This window comes from Lithobates pipiens, unplaced genomic scaffold (assembly GCF_037356315.1).
Source record: "Lithobates pipiens isolate NorthernLeopardFrog02 unplaced genomic scaffold, aLitPip1_a1.2 Scaffold_19, whole genome shotgun sequence".
Classification (NCBI taxonomy): Eukaryota; Metazoa; Chordata; class Amphibia; order Anura; family Ranidae; genus Lithobates; species Lithobates pipiens.
In genome coordinates, this window is record NW_027507764.1 from 222,976,549 (window position 1) to 223,003,173 (window position 26,625).

General features: G+C 44.9%; 1 protein-coding gene across 7 annotated transcripts in view; it reads right to left on the bottom strand.

Moving 5' to 3' along the window:
• The window catches only part of GOLGA4 (golgin A4), a 223,384-nt gene that overhangs the window by 138,003 nt on the left and 58,756 nt on the right, over positions 1-26,625 (bottom strand). For 6 of the 7 annotated variants that reach the window (XM_077491722.1, XM_077491720.1, XM_077491725.1 and 3 more), the window contains 3 exons: positions 25,774-25,964; positions 17,710-17,793; positions 11,119-11,266 (listed from right to left, as the gene is read on the bottom strand). In XM_077491722.1, coding sequence (XP_077347848.1) covers positions 11,119-11,266; positions 17,710-17,793; positions 25,774-25,964 — 423 coding nt within the window. The remainder of the gene's footprint in view (positions 1-11,118; positions 11,267-17,709; positions 17,794-25,773; positions 25,965-26,625) is intronic. The other variant, XM_077491723.1, reaches the window with a different exon arrangement.

The following is a 26,625-nucleotide window of genomic DNA, read 5'->3' on the forward strand; positions in this document are numbered from 1 at the left end:
TATATTTTTTTATTTTAACTTTTATTTTTATTTTTTTCACTGTTCTTTAAAAAATAAAAAAATAAAATGTGTGTCACTTTTATTCCTATTACAAGGAATGTAAAAATCCCTTGTAATAGAAAAAAGCATGACAGGTCCTCTTGTATATGAGATCTGGGGTCAGAGAGACCTCACATCTCATATTTACACTAAAATGCAATTTAAAAAAAATTTGTCATTTGAAAAAAATAAATAAAATGTCCCTCTAAGAGCTATGGGCAATGACTTGGAGACAGGTGGGGGGCTGGGGGCTATCTTCCCCTCACTCGTCTCCATGTCAGGCCAGGGACAGGTCCAGATCGCCGTCACGGACCCGGCTCCTAACTTTTTTAGCTGGCTCCTAGATTCCAAGCAAATTTGTCAACCCCTGCTTTAAACGCATTTACAGGTTACTTGTTTAGAGATACAGAGGAGGTCTAGCACTAGAATTATTGCTCTCGCTCGAACATTTGCAATGATACTTCACATGTGTGGTGTGAATACCTATTATATAAGCGACTTACATATTTGTTCGCTTCTGGAAGGATGGGGGTGCTTTAAAAAAAAAAATTTTCCAACTGTCCCTTTAATCTTTTTTTGATCACTTGTATTCCCATTACAAGAAATGTAAACATCCCTTCTAATAGACATAATGATGACAGGTCATCTTTATGGAAAGGTTCTGGTGTTAAAAAGACTACAAATCTCTCCTTTACCTTTAAAAGGCAAAAGCCTGGACCGGAAGTGACCTCCCAGTGGTCCTCAGACGCGATCCCAAAGCGGATCTACTCTTTGACCGCCTATGTGGCCAGCCGGTGGCACCGTTGGACCGTTTCTCAGCCAATCTGGTGAAACTGGTAAGCCCGAGAAACACCAGCAAGCGGAGCAAGGGGGACGTCCCCTCCCAATGCTTCTGAAAGCGTTCCAGTGGCTCATGAGCCGCTCGGAAAGCTCTCATGAGAAAGCTAGCTGGCAGCTGTAAAAAACAAAACAAAAAAAAACACAAATACCGGGGGATATGGCTGATATCACCCATAACCCCATATATAGATATTGCGGTCAGCAAGTGGTTAATAAAGCAGGTTATACAATTTAGAAAAAATGTAAATGTAAAAAAAAAAAAGGTTTAAAATAAACTTTATTTTACATTTTGTCGGCTCTTTATAAAAATAGAATTTGTATTACAGATTGGGACACAGAGCCTTAAGTAATTACTTAATGGGTTATAGGCTACCTTCAGGTGTGGACACTGGTAAATCCAATAGAGGAAGTTTACTCCGTATATAACCCCTCCTCCTTCCAGGAGCACATCAGTTTTAAGCAATATACTTAAATCCCAAAAAAGAGGGGAGGGACCTTTTGTACCATGACGTACTCCAAGAAAAGGATATTACAGGTAAGCTGTAATAAAAAAAAATAAAAAAAAATAATTTTCTTTATTGCACATCATGGGACACATAGCCTTAAGTAATTACTTAATGAGATGTCCCATAGCAATGCCACTTGAGGGGTGGGAGAAACAACCCGCAGGGTACACCCAGACTTTAGGATCTATACTGCTGCCTGCAGCACACTGCGCCCAAGGCGATACCCTCATACCTCCTTACATCCACCTGACAAAATTTTGTGAATGTATGCACTGAAGACCAAGTTGCAGCCTTACAGATCTGAGCCATGGAGGCCTGATGACGCACTGCCCAAGAAGTACTAACCGACCTGGTAGAATGTGCCTTAACTTGAAATGGGGGAATCTTACCCCTTAAATCATAAGTTTGAATTATCACTTGCCAAATCCACTTAGCGACAGTGGATTTTGACGCTGCCTGTCCTTTCTTAGGACCCTCTGGCAGAATAAATAAGACATCAGTCTTACGAATCTGAGAAGTTGCCTTTAAATAGATTTTCACTGCTCTCATTACATCAAGACAATGTAGTGACTTTTCTTCCCTGGAACGTGGTTTTGGAAAAAACAATTGGCAGGACAATATCTTGGTTCAAGTAAAAACCTGAAATTACTTTTGGCAAAAAGCCTGGATGAGGGCATAACCCCACTCTGTCCTCATGAAAAATCAAACATGGCTCTTTACAAGAAAGAGCAGCCAATTCCGAAACCCTCCTTGCTGAGGATATAGTAACAAAAATACCATCTACCTTGTCAAAAAGACTAAGGGAATATGTTGTATCGGTTCAAATGGCTGTTTTTGTAACACAGACAAAACCAAGTTTACATCCCAAGGGTTCAAGGGGTTACCCCTTCTGTAAAATCCCGGACTAAAGAATGAGTAGCAAGTGGTCTTTGAAATAAGACTGATAAAGTTGAGACTTGGACTTTAATAGTACTCAAAGCTAACTAATTTCATTTCTACCCCTAATTGTAGAAAGGCAAGAATTCTGCCTATATCTCCGAGGGTGCCAAACCTTGGATTCACACCAGGAAACATAAGCCCGCCAGACTCTATAATATATAGTTCTGGAAGCTGCCTTCCTTGCATTAATCAGGGTAGAAATAACTGACTCGGAGAGCCAACATTTCTTCAGAATGTAGGTTTCAATAGCCAAGCCGTTAAATTTACAGACCGTAAGGAAGGATGGAATATTGTGCACTGTGAGAGCAAATCTGGCCATAAAGGGAGGGACCATGGGCCCGCCACTGTCATCTTTATGATTTCTGGGACCTTTTGGGCCATGCTGGTGCCACCAGAATTACCGGCTTTCTTTCCAGTTTTATCCTACAAAGAGGTCGTGGCAGCAACTGAATAGGGGTGCATGCATAGATCAGCGAGAACTGATTCTACGGGGTCACCAACGCATTTGTCCGCATGCGAGTGGATCCCTTGTTCTGTCCACAAAGTAGGACCAACTTCATATTGAACCTGGACGCTAGAAGATCTACGCCCAGAGTCCCCAATGTTTGGCAAACAGGCAGAAAGATGTCAGGGTGAAGAGACCATTCCCCTGGGAATAACTACTGTCGACTTAAGTAGTACACCTGCCAATTTTCTACTATCAGAAGGAAGACTGCCGAAAGGCACGGAACATTCCTTTCTGCCCAAGTTAGAATATGGTTCACCTCTCTCTGCTCTGAAAGACTTCTGGTGCCCCCTTGGTGATTGATATAGGCCACAGCTGTGGCATTGTAGGATTGAATCCAGACAGGGGAATCCCCTAACCTGAAAGTCCAAGCCTTTAGAGCTAGATGCACTGCCCGAATCTTTAGAATATTTGATGGGCAAGGTTCTTCGGTTTGACCACTGACCCTTGACAGTTGTCTTTTCTAGTACTGCTCCCCAGCCTGAAAGGCTGGCATCCGTTGTTACTACTTTCCAGGTGACTGGTCTGAAGGATTTTCCATTCAGCAGATTCTGGGTTAGTAACCGCCAAGTGAGGCTTTGGGACACCCTTGGGGACAGCTGCATTGGCAAGTTTAAAGCTTGAATTGTTTTTTTCCAAGCAGACAGGATACGGTTTTGCAACAGTCTTGAATCAAACTGGGCATAGGGAACTGCTTCGAATGAAGCCACCATGGTTCCTAGTTACCTCATGCAAAGGCGAATGGAAAGGTCGCCCTTTGACCTGACCATCCGCACCAGCTCCTTTATGGAGTTGATCTTTGCCTGAGGCAAGAACACTCTTTCCTGGGCTCTGTCTATGATCAGACCCAAGTACTCCAGTCTCTTTAGCAGTATTAAGGAAGATTTCTCTAGGTTGAGAATCCAACGAGACACTGATTGATCAATCATCAATAGATCGTCTAGGTACACTACGACTGGTATGCCCTGTTATGGGTGCTGTGGCTAGCCCGAAGGGCAGGGCTACAAATTGAAAATGCTGCTGATCTAACTCGAACCACAGAAACTTTTGATGAGCGGGCAATATAGGGACATGCAGATATGCATCCCTGATGTCGATTGATGCCATAAGATCTCCTGCTATAAGGATATAAACTACCGACCTGATCGTCTCCATGCAAAAGGAGCGGATCTTCAGGAACTGATTTAGATCTCTTAGATCTAGAATGGGTCTGACGTCTTTATTTGGTTTTGGTACCATGAAAAGATTTGAATAAAACCCCAGAACTTGCTCTTTTGTGGGGATCTGTATGATCACCCTTTGAGATATTAATCGGTCTAGTGCCTGAAACAGAGATGGTCTTTTCTCTAGATCTTTGGGAACGCATGACTTCAGTAAGTGAGACGGTGGAAAGTCACGAAATTCCAGCTTGTACCCCAGCATTACTGCGGAGATGACCCATCTGTCCTGAATCTCCTTTTTTGAAAACTGCAGAACTCTTCCCCCCACCTTGGTGAGGGGGTTTGCCTCTTCATGATGATGCTTTAGGATCCTGCTTTGCAGGTTTCCGACCCCAGGACTTATTTTGAGCCTGGGTCTGACCCTGAGGTTTTCCTCTAGAGTCTAACGGCGGAGATCGTCGCTACTGCCTAGAGGAAAAAGCCCTTGGTGTAGGGGGAAGAGCCCGTTTAAATGAAGGGCGTTTATACTTTCTTTTGACTGGCAAAGGAGCACTTTTCCCACTAGAAGTTGTTTGAAAATATTTATCCAAGTCTTCTCCAAATAATCGCTTCCCATGAAAGGGGAACCCAGTTAGGAGGTTTTTACATGGTGCTTCAGCTGGCCAATTTTTTAACCACAGGATTCTACGCATATGCACAAGCATAAGGTGGGACGCCTGGTGAATAGAATCTTTAATGGCATCTAGGCAAAGCATAATGCCTTTGGTAGTTCAGCCAAATCCTGAGCTTGCTGTGCAGGAAGCTCTCTAAGGACCTGTTTAAATTGGTCCTTTAGAGATTGGTAGGCGCCTATTGCAGCGACTGCAGGCTGGGTAAGGGCACCTGCCAAGGAAAAGGCAGTCTTAAGCAGGGATTCCAACTTTTTATCTGTTGGATCCTTAAGAATCTGTGCATTGTCTACAGGACAAGTTAGGCTTTTGTTCACATTGGAAATTTCTCCTGCAGAGCATAGAGAATTGAAAATCTCTTAGGAGGGAGAAAATGCTTATCCGGGTGATCCCATTCAGCAAAAATAAGCTTTTCGAGTAATGCATGTTCAGGAAACGCATGCAAAGGATGAGAAGGTTTTAAGGAAACCAAGGAAGAAGCTGAGCTTTCAAGAGACTCCATTAGGGGTAGCAATAAAGTAGAATGAACCATCTCCGTAAGAGTTTATATCAGCAATTTCTCAGATTGAGAGGCTGAAAAAGGTTTATCTACCATTGTTTCCTCCACAGAGGAATCATCGGTTTGCCTTTCCTCCTGATCAACTGAGGGTAACACCTCATCCTGTGCCCACTGTTCCCCTTGCAAAGGTTCTGAAGCGGGGGAAGGGGATCTAGCACGCTTCCTATACGTTTAAATGGAGGACGTGATTAAAGCTGCTAATCTTCCTTCTAGACCCTGCAGGGAGGAGAAAAGGACATCTTCAGTCACGTATACAAGGGCTGAGATGTGAGAAGCAACTGCACCATCAATTTGTTCCAATGGCTCACCCTGGCTTGCCATAACTGGCAATTCAGGCGAGGATGACACCGTGGAATTGAGACTAGAGATCCTAATGCCTGGGGGGTGAAACCTTTAGTATCTTTTTGATTTTTGTGTGGTCTTTTTTGGCAGGCAGTCCTAAGTACATAAACAGAGGCACTATACAAATTTGCACTTACTGTATTTTCTGGCGTATAAGACTACCTTTTACACTTAAAAAAAATGCCCAAAAATCAGGGGTCGTCTTATACTGTACACTGTATGTGGCTTCAGCTACAAACAGTATACGCCGTTGAGTCAATCCCGGCGAGCGATGTATTCTATTAATGAATACAGAGCCTGCTTGGATTGGAGTAACAACCTCTGTCAATCCGAGCAGGCTACATAAAGTAGGCTGCTCGGATTGGCTTTGAGAGAGAGAGAGGCAAGGGCTGATGATGCTACAGCCTCTGCCAATCCAAGCAGGCGTTGCATTCATTAAAATAATACACCGCTCACCATACTTCCCTGGGTAAATCCATTCACTGATCTCCTACTATACATCCTGCTGTTTGCTTTTGAGGTCCCAGGCACCCAAGAGGTTCAGGTAAATCTGGGACATATGACAGGGGGTTTATTAAATGCATTTTGGTGGACAATTCCCATAGAATGTAACCCAAAAGTGGTATAGGTTTGGTTAGTGAAAAATTCTACTTTCCAGAGTTGCATGGCATTCAATAGATCTCTGTTATTATTGTTTGATTTACTTCATGACATATCACAGCATGGCAGATGAGTAGTTGGCATTCTTGCTTTGTGTTTTTTAATGGTTCTAATGTTTTTTTTAAATGGTGTTGCCTCAGAAGGGGGGTAGTCTTATACCACGAGTATTGCCCAAAACCTATGTTTTCACTTGAAAAATAGGGGGTCGTCTTATACGCCCAGTCGCCTTATACGCCGGCAAATACGGTAATTGCTGAAAATAGTCATGAGTTTTAAAGCTGCTATACAGTTCAGCCTAGTGCTGGAAAAAGTGTAGTTCCTGTATTAATAATGGCAATTTTGCAACCCATGCGTGTCCCACAGCTCGTGTCCTTGTGTTGCAGGCTGCTTGTCTCTTCCTCATCAGCCTAGAGACTGTCGCATCGGTGGTATTTATCTGTTTTTAGCCTGCCGTGTGTCCTCGTGGACGTTCAAGTCACTGCGATTAGGCCCCACCCCCTCCGAGAAAAAATCCCCCCCTTTTCTATTTAAAATTCCCGGCGCCTGTGCATGGCATTTTTGGGGATTCTGGACCCGACATGAAGGGAGGGGAGGCAGAGACCATCCAGAAGCAGCAGGCACAGTAAAAGATTAGCGTTATTATCAAGGGGTAATGCACTGCTGTCCCCCTAACCCTCTGTTCTCATTGGGGGGAGGGAAAACACTTTTTCAGCTTTCTCTCCAACCTTCCATACCGGCGGTCTGCATAGTAAACCTTCAGGGACTGGGTCCCTAAAACAGGGTTCCAACTGCCCTGGACCTGTAAAGCATCCCATCAGGAAGTTTAGGTAATGTAACAAGAACTAAGCCCTGAGTTCCTGGGGCCTTCAAAGAGAGGTGTTACAGGCAAAACCATGTGCTTCGGATACGAGGCCCCAGGTACCATCCTTTTAGGCATCAATGAGAGAGCGAGAGAGAGAGAGACAGTGAGCGAGCGAGGGATCAGCTGTTCCTAGTGATCAGGAACAGTGATCTCCCTATACTCCCAGTCAGTCCATCCCCCCTGACAGTTAGAAAGCACCTCCCTAGGAAACACTTAACCCTTTGATCACCGCTAGTGTTAACCCCTTCCCTGCCAGCACCATTTATACAGTGATCAGTGCATTTTATAGCACTAATCACTGTATTGGTGTCACTGGTCACCAAAAAGTGTCACTTAGGGTCATATCTGTCTGCCGCAATGTCGCAGTCCCATTAACCACTTACAGACCGGACCATTTTGCTGGACAAAGACCAGACCACTTTTTGCGATTCGGCACTGCATCGCTTTAACTGACAATTGCGCGGTCGTGCGACGTGGCTCCCAAACAAAATGTACGTCCTTTTTTTCCACAAATAGAGCTTTCTTTTGGTGGTATTTGATCACCCCTGCGGTTTTTATCTTTTGCGCTTATAAACAAAAATAGAGCGACAATTTTGAAAAAAACGCATTATTTACATTTATTACTTTTTGTTATAATAAATATCCCCCAAAAATATATAAAAAAAACATTTTTTTCCCTCAGTGTAGGCCGATACGTATTCTTCTACATATTTTTGGTAAAAAAAAAATCGCAATAAGCGATTATTGATTGGTTTGCGCAAAAGTTATAGCGTTTACAAAATAGGGATAGTTTTATGACATTTTTATTAATAATTTTTTATTATTATTTTTTTTACTAGTAATGGCGGCGATCAGCGATTTTTATTGTGACTGTGACATTATGGCGGACACATCGGACATTTTTGGGACCAGTCAGTTAAACAGCAATCACTGCTATATAAATGCAGTGATTCCTGTGTAAATGACACTGGCAGTGAAGGGGTTAACCAGTGGGTGGCAGTGTAGGGGTTAAGTGTTCCTAGGGGTGTGTTACTAACTGTGGGGGTTTGGGCTTTCATTTAGTGAACACTGATCTCTGCTCCAATCACATGGAGCAGAGATCAGCGTCACTAGTTGCTAGACAGAATGGAGAAATGCTGCTTACAACGGCATTTCTCCATTCAGCCGTCCTGTGAGACGATCGCGGGTATTCCCGCGGCGATCGAGTCCGTGGGACCCGCGACCGGACTCACGGGGGTCCTGACCGGCACGCGAGTGCGCCGGCGGCGGCACGCTCGCGATGGCAGGGCGGCATTGAAGATTGGACGTACCTGTACACCAATATGCCTTCCCGTGCCATTCTGCCGACGTACATCGGCGTGCGCTGGTTGGGAACCGGTTAAAAAACACTGATCCCCGCCATTCCTAGTAAAAACAATAAAAAATATATAAAAAAATCCCTAAATCTTAAGTAAGGATTCTCAACTCTAATAAAATACACAAGCAGTAACAACAACACTTTTTTTTTTTTTGGGAGGAAGGTTTTACATGAACAAATGAAAGCTATTCATTGTAAGCACCCCTGCCAGCGGTAAATGGTTTATCTCACTCTAAGTGATACATTTGCAGGAGAGTGTTCTGCTGAAAAACAACAGACTTATCGGCTGGAAACCCAGCTGAAAACGAAGGAATGAAAGCCTAAAGAAAACTAACACAGCCACCACATTTAAGAATTGGTAAGCTGCAATATAATAAATGTCTGCTTTTGGGCTTAATACCGGTTCATTCTCTTAGGGCAGTCCAGTTATATGATGTCACCAACCCCATTTCTCTGGCAGTGGTTGGTCCAGCATACTACTATTAATGTACTGTACCGTTACTGCACAAAGTAAAGTCCGTTGGCATGGACCATAGGGTGAGTACATGAATTTAAAACTGGCTACAAGGGCAAGTTCAGAGGGTGGCGATACATGGGGAGTACTCGGAATTGTCAGAGGTGGGAAGTGGGTCCCCCAGGGTTCTGTGCTGGGACCAATCCTAATTAATTTGTTGATAAACAACCTGGAGTATGGGGTAAACAGTTCAATCTCTGTATTTGCGGACAATACTAAGCTAAGCAGAGCAATAAATTCTCCGCAGGATGTGGAAACCTTGCAAAAAGATCTGAACTAATTACTAATTAATGGGGTGGACAACTACATGGCAAATGAGGTTCAATGTAGAAAATGTAAAATAATGCATTTGGGTGGCAAAAATATGAATGCAATCTACTCACTGGGGGGAGAACCTCTGGGGGAATCTAGGATGGAAAAGGACCTGGGGGTTCCCAGTAGATGATAAGCTCAGCTATGGCATGCAATTCCAAGCTGCTGCTAACAAAGCAAACAGAATATTGGCATGCATTAAAAAGGGGATTAACTCCAGAGATAAAGAGATAATTCTCCCGCGCTACAAGACTGTGGTCCGGCTGCACCTGGAGTATGCTGTCCAGTTCTTGGCACCAGTCCTCAGGAAGGATGTAATGGAAATGGAGTGAGTAAAAAGAAGGGCAACAAAGCCAATAAAGGATCTGGAGGATATTAGCTTTGAAGAAAGGTTGCGAGCACTGAACTTATTCTCTCTGGAGAAGAGGTGCTTGAGAGAGAATGTGTTTTCCATTTACAAATACTGTACTGGTGATCCCACAATAGGGATAAAACTTTTTCGCAGGAGGGAGTTTAATAAGACACATAGCAATTCACTAAAATTAAAAGAAAAGAGGTTCAATATTAAACCTGAGTAGAGGTTTCTTTACTGCAAGAGCGGCAAGGATGTGGCATTCCCTTCCACAGGTGGTTGTTTCAGCGGGGGCATCAATAGTTTAAAAAAACTATTAGATAAGCACCTAAAAGACCGCAAACATTTAGGGATATACATGTATGTAATATTGACATATAACCAGATACATAGGTTGGACTTATACTATGTAACTATGTAAGCCCAGGCGTGGACCATGGTGCCCTGGGCTCCCAGAAAGCGGGTTAAATGACACTGGTAGTCATTCAACCCAAAGAAGGCAAGAGTTGGTTCACAAAAAGATGAATCTGTGTTTTTTCATTTAACCACTTCAATATTGGGCACTTTTACCCCCTCCCTGGGCAGCCAATTTTCAGCTTTCAGCACTTTCGTTATGACAATTGCGCGGTTATGCAATGTACCCAAACAAAATGTTTATAATTTTTTGAGACATATAGAGATTTCTTTTGGTGGTATTTATTAACCACTGAGATTATTTTTTGCAAAAACAATTTTAAACAACAGTTTCGGTTACAAAATTTTGTAAATAAGTAATTTTTCTCCTTCATTGATGCGCGTTGATGAGACTGCACTGATGGGCACTGATGAGGGAGCACTGACAGGCATCACTAATGGGCAATGAAAGGCAGCACTGGTGGCCACCGATAGGCACCACTAGTGGGCATTGCTGATAGGACTGCACCGATTATCAGTACAGACCCCCTCCCCTGTCAGGAGAGCACTATCACTATCAGCTCTCCTCTACTCACACGCTGTCGATGCAAATAGAGGAATGATGATAACTGCCATTTCCTATTTACACTGTGATCAGCTGTGATCGGACACAGCTGAACACATGGTAAAGCACCTATATCATAGGCTCTTTACCACGATTGCAGATATGGTGTGTCCTAGCGACACATCGTACCACTGATCGGCATGCTGCACACTCCTCGGGGCACATACGAGCAGCACATGTTGTGAAGGACATTATATAACTCCCAGTTACAGCAATTACACCATGGGAAAGTGTTAAACTTGTGCAGGGCTAAGTTTTAAATAAAAAAATAAAATAAAAAAAATTACATCTTGTTTAGAGGCCTCAAGAAAGAATGCAAATATAAAAGACTGCTACATAAAAAAAAAACACATCTCCATTAAAAAGTTAAACTGTTCTCAGCTTCAGCTTCCCATAGAGCGCTATTCATAAATGAGAAAGAACAGGGCTATCCAAAGACCAATGCATAATTCATTTCAGAATATAAATTTAAAAAAAATCCTTACCAGATTTTTCAGATTTTTCTTTTTCATCCTGTAGCAGTTCACATTTTGTAGTTAACTGTTTGACTTTTGTTCGAAGCTGAGAAACTTCGTCTTCCTTCATCATTAAAGTTTCATGCATCTGTCTTTTTGTCTCAGCAATGACCATTCCCTATAAATAAATGTCATATCAATAATATTTACTTTTAAATTTATAGAGTTTTAGTGCTGAATGAGTCAAAAGGACATGCCATACCTTCTGTCAGCTAACTCATATGAACTTGTTTTGGTTAATATATATATATATATATATATATATATATATATATATATATATATATATATATATATATATATATATATATATATATATATATATATATATATATATATATATATATACATACATATATATATACATATATACATATACACACACACATACATATATATATATACATACATACATACATACACACATACATATATATATATATATACACACACACACACACACATGGTATAGACTTCTCTTTAATCCTGTTGTACCCTTATCTCATTGTACTAAATGTTGCAGGGATTTGCGGGCTTCTGTTTCTCTGCCGAATTGGGCAAAGTTGTGATCAGCTACCATCATCTGCTGAGTGGAGTGTAGTGCATGCTGAGCACTCGCTTTACTGCCATACAGTGCCAACAAAAAATTTGCCCACTGCAGCTCCAGTTTGCAAAAATGTAACTTTGATCTTTGACCTGTTCTTGATGCTCATCTGCAAGAATTGGGTTGCCCCTGGCCCTCATCTGCTACCAGCTGTCTTGGTTTCATGGGAACCTGAGGCATTGCCTCATACCCAAAGTCTTAAGTTGGCTTATCATGTGGTCGCAAAACATCTGAGTTTAAATATAGGGGTTTGTCTTGCCGTAACTGGCGGGAGACAATCGTGCTGTAAATGAGTAGTCCTGCTGTTACAGGTATCTCAGATGGCTCAGGGGCTGCTTGATGGCACCAACAACTGGAACGTGGAATCCTGTTAGCCTCTGCTCCTAGAGTCCATCCCATCCCTGAAAAACATTTTAGCTCCATCAGGTGTGGCCAATTCATCTGTTCTTTTGGCTTTCTCATACTCTTTATGACCCAAGACTTTATGATGACCCAAATCACCCATTTGAGGGCTCTGACCACAAAGGACAGAACCGTAACCACGTGCTGCAGATTCTGTACCTGATCTACCTGCAGCCTTGGTGGCTTCTGAGCCTCAAGTCTCTGATTCTAAGTTGATACAGTCTTTACCTGATGAGTTTGCACCTGAAAAGTCAGTCCCCCCGCTATCACCCCCAAGAAAAAAGACCAGTTTGACTTTTATCGATGTAGTGTGCATCAAAAAGACACTCCCGTTGCACCTGCCATTCCAACTCTGTCTCTATGGAGACTGGAAAAAATATGATTTTTGTACTCACGTAAAATCCTTTTCTCTGGTGTTCATTGACGGATACAGCACTTAAATCTTGACCTTAGGGTTATATCGACCACCTTCAGGAGAGGAGTAGGCAGAACACATAAAAGAACAACACAGCACCGCCCAGGGCGGTCCTACTGGCTATAACCCCTCGCTCTGCTTCCAGCAGCTCAGTTCGTCAAAAAACAGTACAAAAATAAATAGGAGGGGTGGGAGCTGTGTCCTTCAATGAACATCAGGATTTTACGGTGAGTACAAAAGTCATATTTTCTCTCTCATTCATTGATGGACACAGCACTTAAATCTTGACCTTAGGGACATCCCCAAGCATTGTCAAAAATGAAGGGTGGAAACAGAAAGAAAATAAACTCCACCCATAACAAAAAGTCGCAACCTCAAAAGTCCACCTGAAAAACCTTGCGGCCGAAGCATGCATTCGAAGATGCACCCACATCAACCTTGTAAAATTTGGTTAAAGTGTGAAAGGACGACCAGGTCGCCGCCTTACACACCTGGGAAACGGACGCTTGATTTTGGAAAGCCCAAGAGGTGCCAATTGCCCTGGTAGAATGTGCCGTGACAGGAAAGGGGGGGCAACTGACCCCTTATGGCATAAGCCTGAACCACAATCTATCTGATCCACAGAGAAAATGTGGCTGTGGAGACCACCAGGCCCTTCTTCGGACCAGCCACCGATACAAACCGAGTCCAACCTCCGGAAAGGAGCCATAGCAGACAGATACACCCGCAGAGCCCGTACCACATCCAAAGAGTGTAAAGCAACCTCCTTGGGATGCGACGTCAGAGGGCATAAAGGCGGGAACACAATGTCCTCATTGACAGCCGAAAAGAAAAGCCGAAACAACCTTCAGAAGAAAAGAAGGCTGCGGACACAGCACCGCTTAACCCTTGTGAAGTACCAAGTAGGGAGACTTGTACAACAAGGCCACCAACTCAGAAACCACTGCCTTGCAGATGTAATGGCCACTAGAAAGACTACTTTCTGAGAGAGTGTCAATAAGGGGATCTTCCTAACGTTTTCAAATGGTGGTTTCTGAAGCACCGAGAGCAGCAGATTCAAATCCCATAGGGGAAGTAGCGGTCGTACTGGAGGAGCCACATGCTAAACCCCCTGAACAAACGTACACACGAGTGAGTTGCCAACAGTCTCGGAAAAAAGACAGCCAAAGCTGATACCTGCCCCTTAATGGTGCTCAATGCAAGTTTCTGATCCAGTCCTCGCTGCAAAAACAGCAGGATCCTGAAAACAGAATATGTACGTGGACGCCACCCCATCTCCTCACACATGGAGATGTATGCCTTCCATGCCTTCCGACGTGTCTGCCCAGCGATCTTTTGACCTGGCCACAAACCTCTGTACCTTCCGATTGAGCCGAGAGGCTAAGAGATTCATAGCCGGAATGCCTCACCGTAGACAAATGAGCCAAAACACTTCTGGATGCAGTGACCATTCCCCCTGGTCCAGCAGCTGATGACTGAGGTAGTCCGCCTGCCAGTTTTCTACGCCCAGAATGTATAGGGCTGACAGAGCCGGAAAGCGCCGCCCTGCCCACTGTAGGATGTGAGAGATCTCCAATGCTGGAGTTGAGCTCCTTGTCCCTCCTTGATGATTGACATATGCCACCGCCGTGGCGTTGTCCAACTGGATCCTGACCGGATGCCCCTGCGACCATGTGGATAGGCACTGCCTGATCGCCCACAGCTAATTCTTCCTGTGTCCAGCGACCCTGGGCCGACTGGATGCCCCAAACTCCCCCCCCCCCAGCCGGTCAGGCTGACGTTCGTCGTGATCACCGTCCAATGAAGGGGAAGGAACGACTTCCCGGAACGAAGGGCTGGAGACCTCAGCCACCAGAGAAGCAAAGCCCTGACTAGCTCGCTCACCTGAATTTGACAATCCAGGGATGTTGGAGATTTGTCCCATTTGGACAGGATCGCTTTCTGCAAGGCTCGAGTGTGTGCAGATTGAAGAGTCTGCAGCTTGTCCGAAGGGAGAAAGACTCTCGCTTCTGCGGAGTCCAGAATCAACCCCAACTACTCCAGGTGTTGAGTCGGCACGAACACCGACTTCTGGAGGTTCAACACCCAACCAAACTCCCTGAGAGTCTGTTTGATGATCGCCACATCCTCCCTTAATTCTGAGGCAGAAACTGCTCTCAGGAGGAGGTCGTCCAGGTAACCCACGATCGTGATCCCTCGTTGTCTCAGCAATGCCAGAATTGGGGCCAGCACCTTGGTGAAGACCCTTGGCGCCGTCGCTAGGCCAAAAAAGGAAGAGCTACAAATTGGTAGTGCTTGTCCCCGACAAATCGCAGAAACCTCTTGTGTCTGACGCATATGGGGACATGCAAGTATGCGTCCTTGATGTCTAAAGACACCAAGAAATCCCCTTGATGAAGTGCAGTGACCATGGAACGAACCGATTCCATCCTGAACCTTCGCACCTTCATGAAGCAATTGAGGGCCTTGAGAGCCAGGACCGGACAGACCCCTTCCTTCTTTGGGACTACAAACAGAGTAGAATTCCTGAAACCTTTCCGTCATCGGTACAGGTACTACCAACCCACGCAGTAGCAACAACCACCGGAGGAGTCCATTTTTTCAGGAAACTCTCCTCAAAGGGGTAACGCACCACTATTCGTCTAGGGACTTAAAAGGCCCGCCGTGTGCTTCCCAACTCCTTGTAAATAAGCATATCAAAATAAGTTAAATACGGAAACACCTTAGCAGTGCGGGCCAGCTTGTAGGACCCAAAAGGGGACCAACACCTCCGCAGATGCCCCCGCCATATCCTCTATCTTTAAGGTATCTCGCACTGCTGTGATAAGTGCTCCAACTAGCACTCTCGCCTGCGCTAAACCTGGACAGAGTCTTCCTCACTGTCCGAACGGTTGGGGTCCGCATCTTGTGAAACATCAGAATAGGGGCCACCTGACACAGCGGGACCAGAGTCTGAATCAGAAGACAGGGGGAGGGGGCGTTTTTTACCACCCTTGTGCTCGCACGCTGCTTCAAGATTTAAGTCCTGTGTTCGTCAATGAACAAGAGAAAAAATCATTTTTGTACTCACCATAAAATCCTTTTCTCTGATGTTGATGGACGGACACAGCACCCAACCCTCCTATTTATGTTTGTACTGCTTTTTGACAAACTGAGCTGCTGGAAGCAGTGAGGGGTTATAGCCAGTAGGACCGCTCCTGGGTGGTGCTGTGTTGTTATGTGTTCTGCCTAGTCCTCTCCTGAAAGTGGCGATATAACCCTTAGGTCAAGATTTAAGTGCTGTGTCTATCAATGAACGAAAGAGAAAAAATAGCAAGTAGTTTTCCTCTACCAGGTGCTTATTACCCTTGTAACTACTTGCAGAGGATTTTGTATAAAATAAGGTGGTCTGCCCCCACACAGATCTGGCAGTATCCAACCTTTACAAAGAGATTACTGTATTAACAGAGGAAGCATATGTCTAAAGACCCAAATGGGTTGAAAACTCTTTAGGGCTCTGTTCTCACTAGCAACGCTGCTCTTCATTTTATGTGGGCTGTGACTTTTCAGAAGATGCGCAAAGCGCAAAATGTAGAGGTTGATTTGTGACATCATATCCAGTCTATTGCCTGTCACCCATCCGTCCTTTGGAACACATGCTGGCTGGATGGCCACAAGCGTCGGCGCTACTATTTCCTAACAGTTGAGCTGAATGTTACATGTACTTACATGTCCACATTTTTCCAAAGCATTAGCTATTCCTTCATTTTGCTATGGAGCCCCTACACTACCAGTTCATGAGCCTACTTTATGGCCCATCCTCCTCTGGTATTCACCAAGGATCTAGTCTCAGTATTAACTGGTGCAAAAACCATCCTTGAGAAACAGCCGGTCCAGACAATGTGGTTTGTAATGTTTAGACATAGTGGTTCGGAAGAAACCTAAATTTCATTTGTCTCAACTGGTTGTTAAAACTGACTCATCCACTCAAGCCAAAGTGTTTTTACCTCAGTATAAACTTTAAAATATTCAATCTATGGAACAGAATATTCTGTCACTGTAGGACAAGTTAGTTCAGTTCCTGTACAGCATATTTGGCTTGGCACTAAGGGACCAGGTTTTACCTGGCTTTGTGGCTAAGGAATGCAGCTCTAGAATCAGGGAAGTTTTCTCCCTATCTTCTATAACATCCTATACCGTGGATACCACCCTCTCAGGCTAAAGATGAATCTTGCACAGGTAAATGGATCCTCAAGCAGAAGCAGTAAATGCTCAGGTGGTTCTGTGGAATCAATACATCCTAATTTATGCCTTTCCTTCCCTGAACTTTCATGCTGGTCTGCTTTCCAAAACTGAGATGAAGGGCGTTCCAGAGATCCTCATTGTTCGATAAATTTGCTCTGTGAAGTGAATACTTTCTAAACATAGCCCCAATTTTACAGTAGTTGTGAAAGAGAACGAGTAATCCTCTCTTACCTGTCCATGACACTGGACTCCACTATATATAAAGTACTTTTCCTGTCATGGTGTGCCTAGCAAAAAAGAGGTGTTCAAGGACTGTGTTCCATGGCAATGGACCACAGACCACATGCCTGGACCAGTAGAGCACCCTGCTGCTAACGCATTGCAGTGCACCAAGTGCCAAGGTGAGCGACCAAAGTGCCTGATGCAAACAATAAAAACAATCCCCACAGTGTGGGGAGAAGAGGAGAGAGCCACTACAGACAGGCACAGCATTGGATTGAGATCAGGCTCAGGTAAGTATAAGAGGGGAGGGGGAGATACACATACCAAAACATTTTTTACTTGAATACAGGGACTGTGTTAATGTAAAAAATGTTAAAGTGGTTGTAAAATGCATTCTATCCATAGGCTCCTGTGGAGCTGCAGCCTGGCTTGGGTGCCCTCACAGCAAGCTACTTGCTGTGGGGGCACTCGGCAGGGGGTTTAATGCCTTATATCACACCAGCATGTTGCAATGGTCTGCCTGTGCTGGGAAGGTCATCTAAAGCTCTGTGCAAGGACTGCATCTCATTTGCATTCTACTTGTAATGATAGTTTTCCTTTATAAGTCAAAGAAGTGAGGTGACCAAGTATATTTAAGTTTCACAAACTTCATAATGTTAAGTCCTGCAAACATCTCTGAGTGATGAATATTTACCTTATCTTGCTCCAGTTGCTCAACCAAATTTTTGGCATCCCTCAGCTGGGTAATCAGCTTGGTCTTTTCACTAGTGTGAAGTTCCTGAAATTTCACATAGAAAACATTTGATATTGCGAACAGTTCTTTTTAATTTGGACAAAATAATAATGTATATTAAGAAAAAAACAAAGTTTAGTAAGAATACAGTGGGGCAAAAAAGTATTTAGTCAGCCACCAATTGTGCAAGTTCTCCCACTTAAAAAGATGAGAGAGACCTGTAATTGTCATCATAGATATACCTCAACTATGAGAGACAAAGTGTGGAAACAAATCCAGAAAATCACATCGCCTGATTTTTGAAAGAATTTGCAAATTAAGGTGGAAATTAAGTTTTTGGTCATCTACAAACAAGCAAGATTTCTGGCTCACAGACCTGTAGCTTCTTCTTTAAGAGGCTCCTCTGTCCTCCATTCATTACCTGTATTAATGACACCTGTTTGAACTTGTTATCAGTATAAAAGACACCTGTCCACAACCTCAAATAGTCACACTCCAAACTCCACTATGGTGAAGACCAAAGAGCTGTCGAAGGACACCAGAAACAAAATTGTAGACCTGCACCAGGCTGGGAAGACTGAATCTGCAATAGGCAAGCAGCTTGGTGTGAAGAATTCAACTGTGGGAGCAATAATTAGAAAATGGAAGACATACAAGACCACTGATGATCTCCCTTGATCTGGGGCTCCACACAAGATCTCACCCCGTGGGGTCAAAATGATCACAAGAACGGTAAGCAAAAATCCCAGAACCACACAGGGGGACCTAGTGAATGACCTGGAGAGAGCTGGGACCAATGTAACAAAAGCAGTAACACACTACGCCGCCAGGGACTCAGATCCTGCAGTGCTAGACGTGTCCCCCTGCTTAAGCCAGTACATGTGCGGGCCCATCTGAGGTTTGCTAGAGAGCATTTGGATTATCCAGAAGAGGATTGGGAGAATATCATATGGTCAGATGAAACCAAAGTAGAACTGTTTGGCAGAAACACAACTCGTCGTGTTTGGAGGAAAGAGAATGCAGAGTTGCAACCAAAGAACACCATAACTACGGTGAAGCATGGGGGTGACAACATCATGCTTTGGGGATGTTTCTCTGCAAAGGGAACAGGACAGCTGATCTGTGTAGAAGAATGAATGGAGCCATGTATCGTGAGATTTTGAGTGCAAACCTCCTCCCATCAGCAAGGGCATTGAAGATGAAACGTGGCTGGGTCTTTCAGCATGACAATTATCCCAAAAACACACCACCCGGGCAACAAAGGAGTGGCTTCGTAAGAAGCATTTCAAGGTCCTGGAGTGGCCTAGCCAGTCTCCAGATCTCAACCCCATAGAAAAACTTTGGAGGGAGTTCAAAGTCCGTGTTGCTCAGCGACAGCCCCAAAACATCACTGCTCTAGGAGGAGATTTGCATGGAGGAATGGGCCAACGTACCAGCAACAGTGTGCGACAGCCTTGTGAAGACTTACAGAAAACGTCTGACCTCTGTCATTGCCAACAAAGGATATACAGTATAACAAACTATTGAGATTAACTTTTTGATATTGACCAAATACTTAGTTTCTACTATAATTTGCAAATAAATTCTCAAAAATCAGACAATGTGATTGTCTGGATTTGTTTCCACATTTTGTCTCTCATAGTTTAGATATACCTATGATGACAAATACAGGCCTCTCTCATCTTTTTAAGTGGGAGAACTTGCACAATTGGTGACTGACTAAATACTTTTTGCCCCACTGTATGAAAGCATTTCTATTGTAATAAATAATGATATTTACAAAGTTGAAATCTGTTTTAAAGTCCTAAGTGTTTTGAAAGTCATATTACAGAAAAAGTATCCCAAATGAAGCAGCAATCATCATATCTAACTTCAGGTTACGCTAAAAGAACTGCATTAATGCAACGTAATTATTTCTGTGCATAAAGGTTAAAAAAAAAAAAAAAAAAAATAACTTTCACTAGCTGTTCCTTCCCTCTAATGATTCAGGGCTGTATCCAGCTTCTTCCCACTCTCACAGGCTACACTGAGAGCAACAGAAGCCATGGAAATGGTGTCTATGGACCCGTATAGCCTGGCTTGGGACAATCCCCACGCAGGGCTTGCTATGGGGGGCAAGCGAAAGCGAAAGAGGAGCAGCACACAGTGTCAGCAGGGGACTACAAAATAGGTAGTAAGGGACCTCTTTGTGTAATACTGTTGCACAGTGCAGGTAGGTAAACCATCTTTTTTATTTTAATAAACAATCACTTTAATGGATGTACAACTGCCTGTTATAACTAAATGGCAGGCTTGATCCCTTACTTCAGCATACAAAGAAAGCCATGGGACTGCTGTGGTGACAAATCAAAGTGCTCGCCCGCACACTGCTTCAGCATGTAGCGTGGTGCAGTGGAGATTTGTCCAGACACAGGAGTTCAATGAGGCGACTACTAAAAGCATCTGGGGAGGGTGTCCTGGCATTTTGTTATACTAGAGAGTGAAAACAAGCCTACAAGCCTTTTTCCAAATTATTCAAATTTTCCCCTTATAAAAAGGTAAAAAAAAACTGGTGGTATTAAATACAAAGAAAGCTCTGTGTAAAAACTGTATAAAATTAATTTGGGTATAGTGCTGCATGACAGAGCTTTTGTCAGTCAAACACAACACTGAACAATGGCCTGGACAGGAAGGGGGTGTAAAATGTTAGTGCTGAATAATTTTGACTAGATTGATACACTTTAACATTGAATGGAGTAGGAAGATCCCCCCTTCAGATTTTTTTTTGTCCCAGCTGGGGAGATTCACTCTATCTGTTCTGGTGGCTATTGTCACTGAGCCAGTAAGCAATGGGAAATTGAGTTTAATGGCTGTAGCCTCAAAAGAGGGTTAGGGAAACCTTCCTTTTGGGATTCCAGTTTAGGCAATACCTAGGTCACTTAGGAGATACTTCATTGTTGTGCCTCTGTAACACTAAGTGAAGGGAATGTTCCCAAATGAAACAGAGTAAAAAAGAAAAACTTGCAAGGTTTAAGTGACTAAACAATATGTGTATTCTTCAAATCTAATCTATATAACATCCAGTACTTAAAAAGTGTTACTAAACCCACAACAGTAAAATTAATGTGTATATGCAGTAAAAGCATGCTCGTTATACTCAGTGTGGAACCTAAGGGGCTAATCCTCTGCATTGTGTAAAAAGGCTGTATGCACAGATCCTCCCCTCCCTGTACAGTCCCCCTAGACAAGTCCAGATAAGACAGAGCTCTTGGAGTCAGGCTGCACATGCTCAGTTTGGTGTGTATTGCTAGAGAGGTTTTTTCTTGAGAGAGCGCATGTGATCAGCACAGGGCCAATCACCCCCTGTTCAGACAGAGGGTCAGGAGCCCTGCAGCTTGATAAGACAGCTCAGTGCAGTATGAAAACGCTTCCCACAAGCTTCACCAGCAACTGATAGAAATCATAAGACTGCTATATACTGCTGATGAGAAAAAGTATTTATCAGTTTTATTACTAAAACAATTGCATTTCCATGTTCGGAGTACTGTGGGAGACCAGATATAGTGAATGCAGTTTCCTGGGTTTAGTAACACTTTTATGGCCCTATAATCAATATTCGTGACATTATTTCCCTCTTGTGTTTAACATCCACTCGGTCTCCATTCCGCAAAGCAGACGTGGCAGAAGTTTGAGTGGGAAAAAGAATAAATCAGTCGATAATGCCCCCATGGAACTACCAACGTGTCTGCCGCATCCACCCAGAGATCCTTTGACCTGGCCACAAACCTCTGTACCTTCCGACTGAGTCGAGAAGCCAGGAGATCCACATCTGGCGTGCCCCACCTTAGGTAAAGGAGCCGAAACACATCCAGAGGTAGCAACCATTCCCCTTGGTCCAGCATCTGACGACTTAGATAGTCTGCTTGCCAGTTTTCTACGCCCGGAATGTACACGGCCGACAGAGCCGGCATGCGTCGCTCTACCCACCGCAGGATGTGAATGACCTCCAGTGCTGCAGCCAAGCTCCTTGTTCCTCCTTGATGGTTCACATACGGCACTGCTGTGGTGTTGTCCGACTGAATCCTGACCGGACACCCCTGCAGCTTCTGTGACCATGTGTAGAGGCACTGCCTGATTGCCCGAAGTTCCAGCACGTTGATCGGCAGGCGGGATTCTTCCTGGGTCAACCGACCCTGGGCTGACTGTACGCCCCAAACTTGACCCCAAACGGTCAGCCTGGCATCCATTGTGATCACCGTCCAATGAAGAGGAAGGAACGACTTCCCGGACCGAAGAGCCGGCGACCTCAGCCACCAGAGCAGGGAGTCCCTGACTAGCTGGTTCACTCGGATTTGACAATCCAGGGATAATGGAGATTTGTCCCATCTTGACAGGATCTCCTTTTGCAAGACTTGAGTGTGGGATTGAGCATACGGTACCGCCTCAAAAGTGGCTACCATGAGACTTAGGACTTGAATGCAAAAATGCAGCGAAGACCACCTGCGGGACACCAATAACTTCTCCGCAGCTTGAAGAGTCTGCAGCTTGTCAGAAGGAAGAAAGACTCTCGCCTCCGAGGAGTCCAAAAGCAGGCCCAGGTACTCCAGGCGTTGAGTCGGCACCAACATCGACTTCTGGAGGTTCAGTACCCAAACTCACGAAGAGTTTGCATGGGGATTGCTACATCCTCCCTTAATTCAGAGGCAGAAGCTGCCCTCAGAAGGAGGTTGTCCAGGTAACCCACTAATGCAATTCCTCGTTGCCTTAGAAAAGCCAAAATTGAGGCTAGCACCTTGGTGAAAACCCTCAGTGCAGACGCCAGGCCAAAAGGAAGAGCTACAAATTGGTAGTGCTCGTCCCCGACCACAAATCGCAGAAATTTCTGGGGCTTGATGCATATGGGGACATGCAAGTATGCGTCCTTGATGTCCAGAGATGCCAGAAAATTCCCCTGATGGAGTGCAGCGACCACTGAGCGAACTGATTCCATCCTGAACCTTTGTACTTTCACAAAGCTGTTGAGGGCCTTGAGGTCCAGGACCGGACGGGCCCCTTCCTTCTTTGGGACTACAAAAAGATTGGAGTAGAATCCCCGAAACCTTTCTGGCGTTGGTACAGGTACTAACAACCCGCACAGCAGCAGGCCCTGTACTGCCCCAAACAGGGCCTCCCGACGAGCCGGAAGATGATGAAGGTTGGAGGGAAAAAATCTGTTTGGCGGGCAAGAAATAAACTCTATCTTGTACCCTGAGGATACCAGTTCGCAGACCCACTGGTCGGAAAGTAGGGAGGTCCACCGGGCTGCAAACTCCCGAAGACAACCCCCCACCCGAGAGTGTTAAATCAGGCTGATACAGAGGCTCTAGAGAGCAAGGGGGCCGTATGTAAGGCCACATCACAGACATACTTAAGGCCCTGCACCAACTGGTTCGCTAGCTCCACGCAGACTGGGGAAGCCTGTTGCTTCTCCAATTCACGGTGCAACAATTTAGCCCATTCAGTAAGCATCTGCGACACCAGGGCCGTGGCTAACACTGGCCGCAATGCTGACCCCAACATGGTAAACATGGACCGGGCAACTGCCTCAGCCCTTCTGTCGGCAGGGTCCTTGAAAGCAGGAGTCCCTTCCACCAGAACCGTGGTTACCTTATTTAACCTTGAAACCAGGGGGTCAACAATCGGAGGAGATGTCCATTTTTTCAGGAGACTCTCCTCAAAGGTTTAAATTCACAGCCATGCGTTTCAGGACTGAAAAGGCCCGCTGCAGTTTTCCCCACTCCTTGTAAATAAACTTATCAAAATAAGTTGGGTAAGGAAACTCCTTAGCAGTGCGGGCCAGCTTGTGGGACTCAAAAGGGGACCGACAACTCTGTAGATGACCCCGCCGAAGCCTCCATTTTTAGGGTATCCCACACCGCTGTAATAACTGCTCCTACAAGCGCCTTTTCCTGCGCCGATCCAGACACGGAGTTATCTCCACTGTCCCAACGGTCCTGGTCCTCATCCTCCGATACATCAGAAAAGGGGCCGTCTGTCACAGCGGGGCCAGAGTCTGAATCAGAGCTTTCCCCAGAAGACGGAGGAGGAGGGGGCGTTTTTTACCCCCTTTTCACCCGCACACTACTTCCACGCTGGCAACAAAGGCCTTGAGGACTGCCGACAGGGCGTCCATAGGCACCACAGGTGCAGGGGAATCAATTGTAATAACAGATGTCTGGGGAAGAAGTGCAAGCTTTTGACACCATGCTGACCCACACTCACCTGTCACCATTTAGGGACCTAAGGCAAGTCACATATAAAGTCCACCCTCCTAGCTGCCACAGACTGAGGGACCCCCCCAGAGGACTCACCACCCTGACCCAGGTACTGCACTGCGCTGCTGCTGCCCGCTCTCCCCCGTGTAATCCACAAGGTGTCTGTATGGAAAGAGCGCTGTTCTAGAAGGAAAAAAGCATCCAGCGCTATAGGCAAAACTACCTGAGGCTATTAGAAAATGGCCGCCTCAGCAAAAACATCTGAGGGTGCCAAGAAAATGGCCGCCAAACTACTGAAAATGGCTGAAAGGCAAAAAACTGGCCGTGGCTGCAAAAAAAATGCCCACGACTCCAGGAAAATGGCCACGGAGCACACAGCGGCCTCCACACATGTCTCACACAGCCCAGATACCCCATTCCATTGTGGCCCAGAAACAAGGAAAAGGACAAGCGCACACCCAACACCCAGCACAGCCCCCCCCCCCCCCCCCCCGCCAGAACCCAGAGGGCCCCCCCCCCGGAGGACTCCCAGCCAGGTATGTGCACTGAACCCACGTGTGCCTAGTCACACAGCGGCCCATAGCATGGGGAGGAGGGAAGAGACAGGGAGAGAAGAAAGGGAGAGTGAGAGAACCCCTAGTCGACCTCCCGGGGAATGCCCAGCTGCTCTATCCTGCCGAGACAGGTGGAACCATACTTACTCCTCCTGCAGGGACTGCTGGACGCATTCCACACACAGCCCCGTCACCCGAGCAGGGTGGCTGCCGGCCACGGCACACTGCGACACAGACAGCAGTAGCCCGGTCATGTGTGTGCCCTGGAGCATATAGCTCTCCGGCCGCCCATGGATTAGACGGGGCATGTCGTGGCCGACCCAGCATGTAGCTAGGGCCTGCTCATGCTCGATGGCCAGGCTGGGGAGACTACCCAGCCCGGCTGTTGATTGTAGATCACAGGAATCAAAAATGCAGAAAAAAGAAAAAATTCCCAGGACCAATGGTCCCGCCGGGAGCGAGGTCCTTCTCCTACACTAGGGAGAAAAAAACAGCTGCTGGATGCAGTGTGAGGGGTTATAGCCAGTAGGACCGCCCCCTGGGCGGTACTGTGCAAGTATTGCTGTTTTCAACACTTTTTGCCTAGTCCTCTCCTAAAGGGGTGATATAACCCTAAGGTCAAGAAGAGCTGCTGTGTCTGTCAATGAACGATGGAGAAAATAAATGTTTGAACTAGAGATACTTATCTAAAAGAAACAGGCTAAATATATAAATAAAAATATTTTTTTCCCATTATTACTCAAAAATTTAAAAAGTGAATGAAAATAGAGCAGCAGCTACTCTGAAGATGTAAGCAGGGACTTGTAGCAGACATAAAAGAGCAGTGGATAAATGTGAGAGTCTGAATTGGTGACGGAGGAGGCGGCCAGAATGTACTAGAGCAGGGATATGCACTTAGCGGACCTCCAGCTGTTGCAGAACTACAAGTCCCATGAGGCATAGCAAGACACTGACAGCCACAAGCATGACACCCACGGCAGAGGCATGATGGGACTTGTAGTTTTACAACAGCTGGAGGTCCACTAATTGCATATCCCAGTACTAGAGGCTCAGAAGAAACAATTTGGGGTAGAGAAAGGATGGGCACATGTTCAGAGTGCTGGTGTGCAACACCTGTGCAAGTAGGAGGTCAAACGGATTGTGATGTTACAGACAGTACAAGTAGCAATGGTTAACGGTTAACACATTTCTTATTTCCCCAGTAGGAGAATATAACAAAACAGCAATGACCAGTGCACCTTAATCTTCTCAAGCTCGTGAAGCCTTTCATCTAGTTGGTTTTGAAGAGCTTCCTTTTCACTGCTAAGCTGAGTGGACCGTTCCTTATGTGATCGTATCATTTCTTTACATCTCTGAAGAAGGTTCTCCTGGCGTTTCACCCTTACTTGTAGACCCTCTATAGTTTTTGCAGGATCACCACTTTCATCTGCTAATAAGAGGATTAACAGAACAAGTCATTGAAGCAGAAGGTGCATTTTAACTGCCAATCAAATATTAGTCTGTTTTGAGAATCATATTAAATAAAGTTAACAGACACAAATTAAAAAATTGTCTAGAATGTTTTGAAGCTATAAAGAGCAACGGGCTGCACAGCAATACTTTAACCGAAGTATATGAAAACCCAAGCACTGCAATCTTAAGTTTTACCACCTGAATGGAATTTCAAAAGGCATTTCTAATGTTTCTAAAATCTAAAGCGCTCACTAAAGTGGAACTTCAGACCACAATTAAAGATGGGCGAACAGGCAGGATTTTTAAATTGCATAAAAGACATGCTTTTTCTCTTTTGCATTAAAGTTACTTAACTGCCTGTCCGCCCATGTACAGTGAGGCATGCATGTGCAGCTCACTGTACAAATTTTTTTTGGAATTTCAAACGGATTTATGTCGAGCTATATGTTTAATTAGTTTATAGTAAGCGCCACATTATTTCTATATATTTTTATTTACCATGCGGTGTGAGAACATTTTTATGTTGGCAGCTACACTGTTAGGCTTAATTTATAAAAATATCATTTTTTTTCCCCTTGTGGCTTGCGCATTAGTTTCCCCCAGTTTTTATTCCTTGGCTGAAAACAATAGGAGGGCCC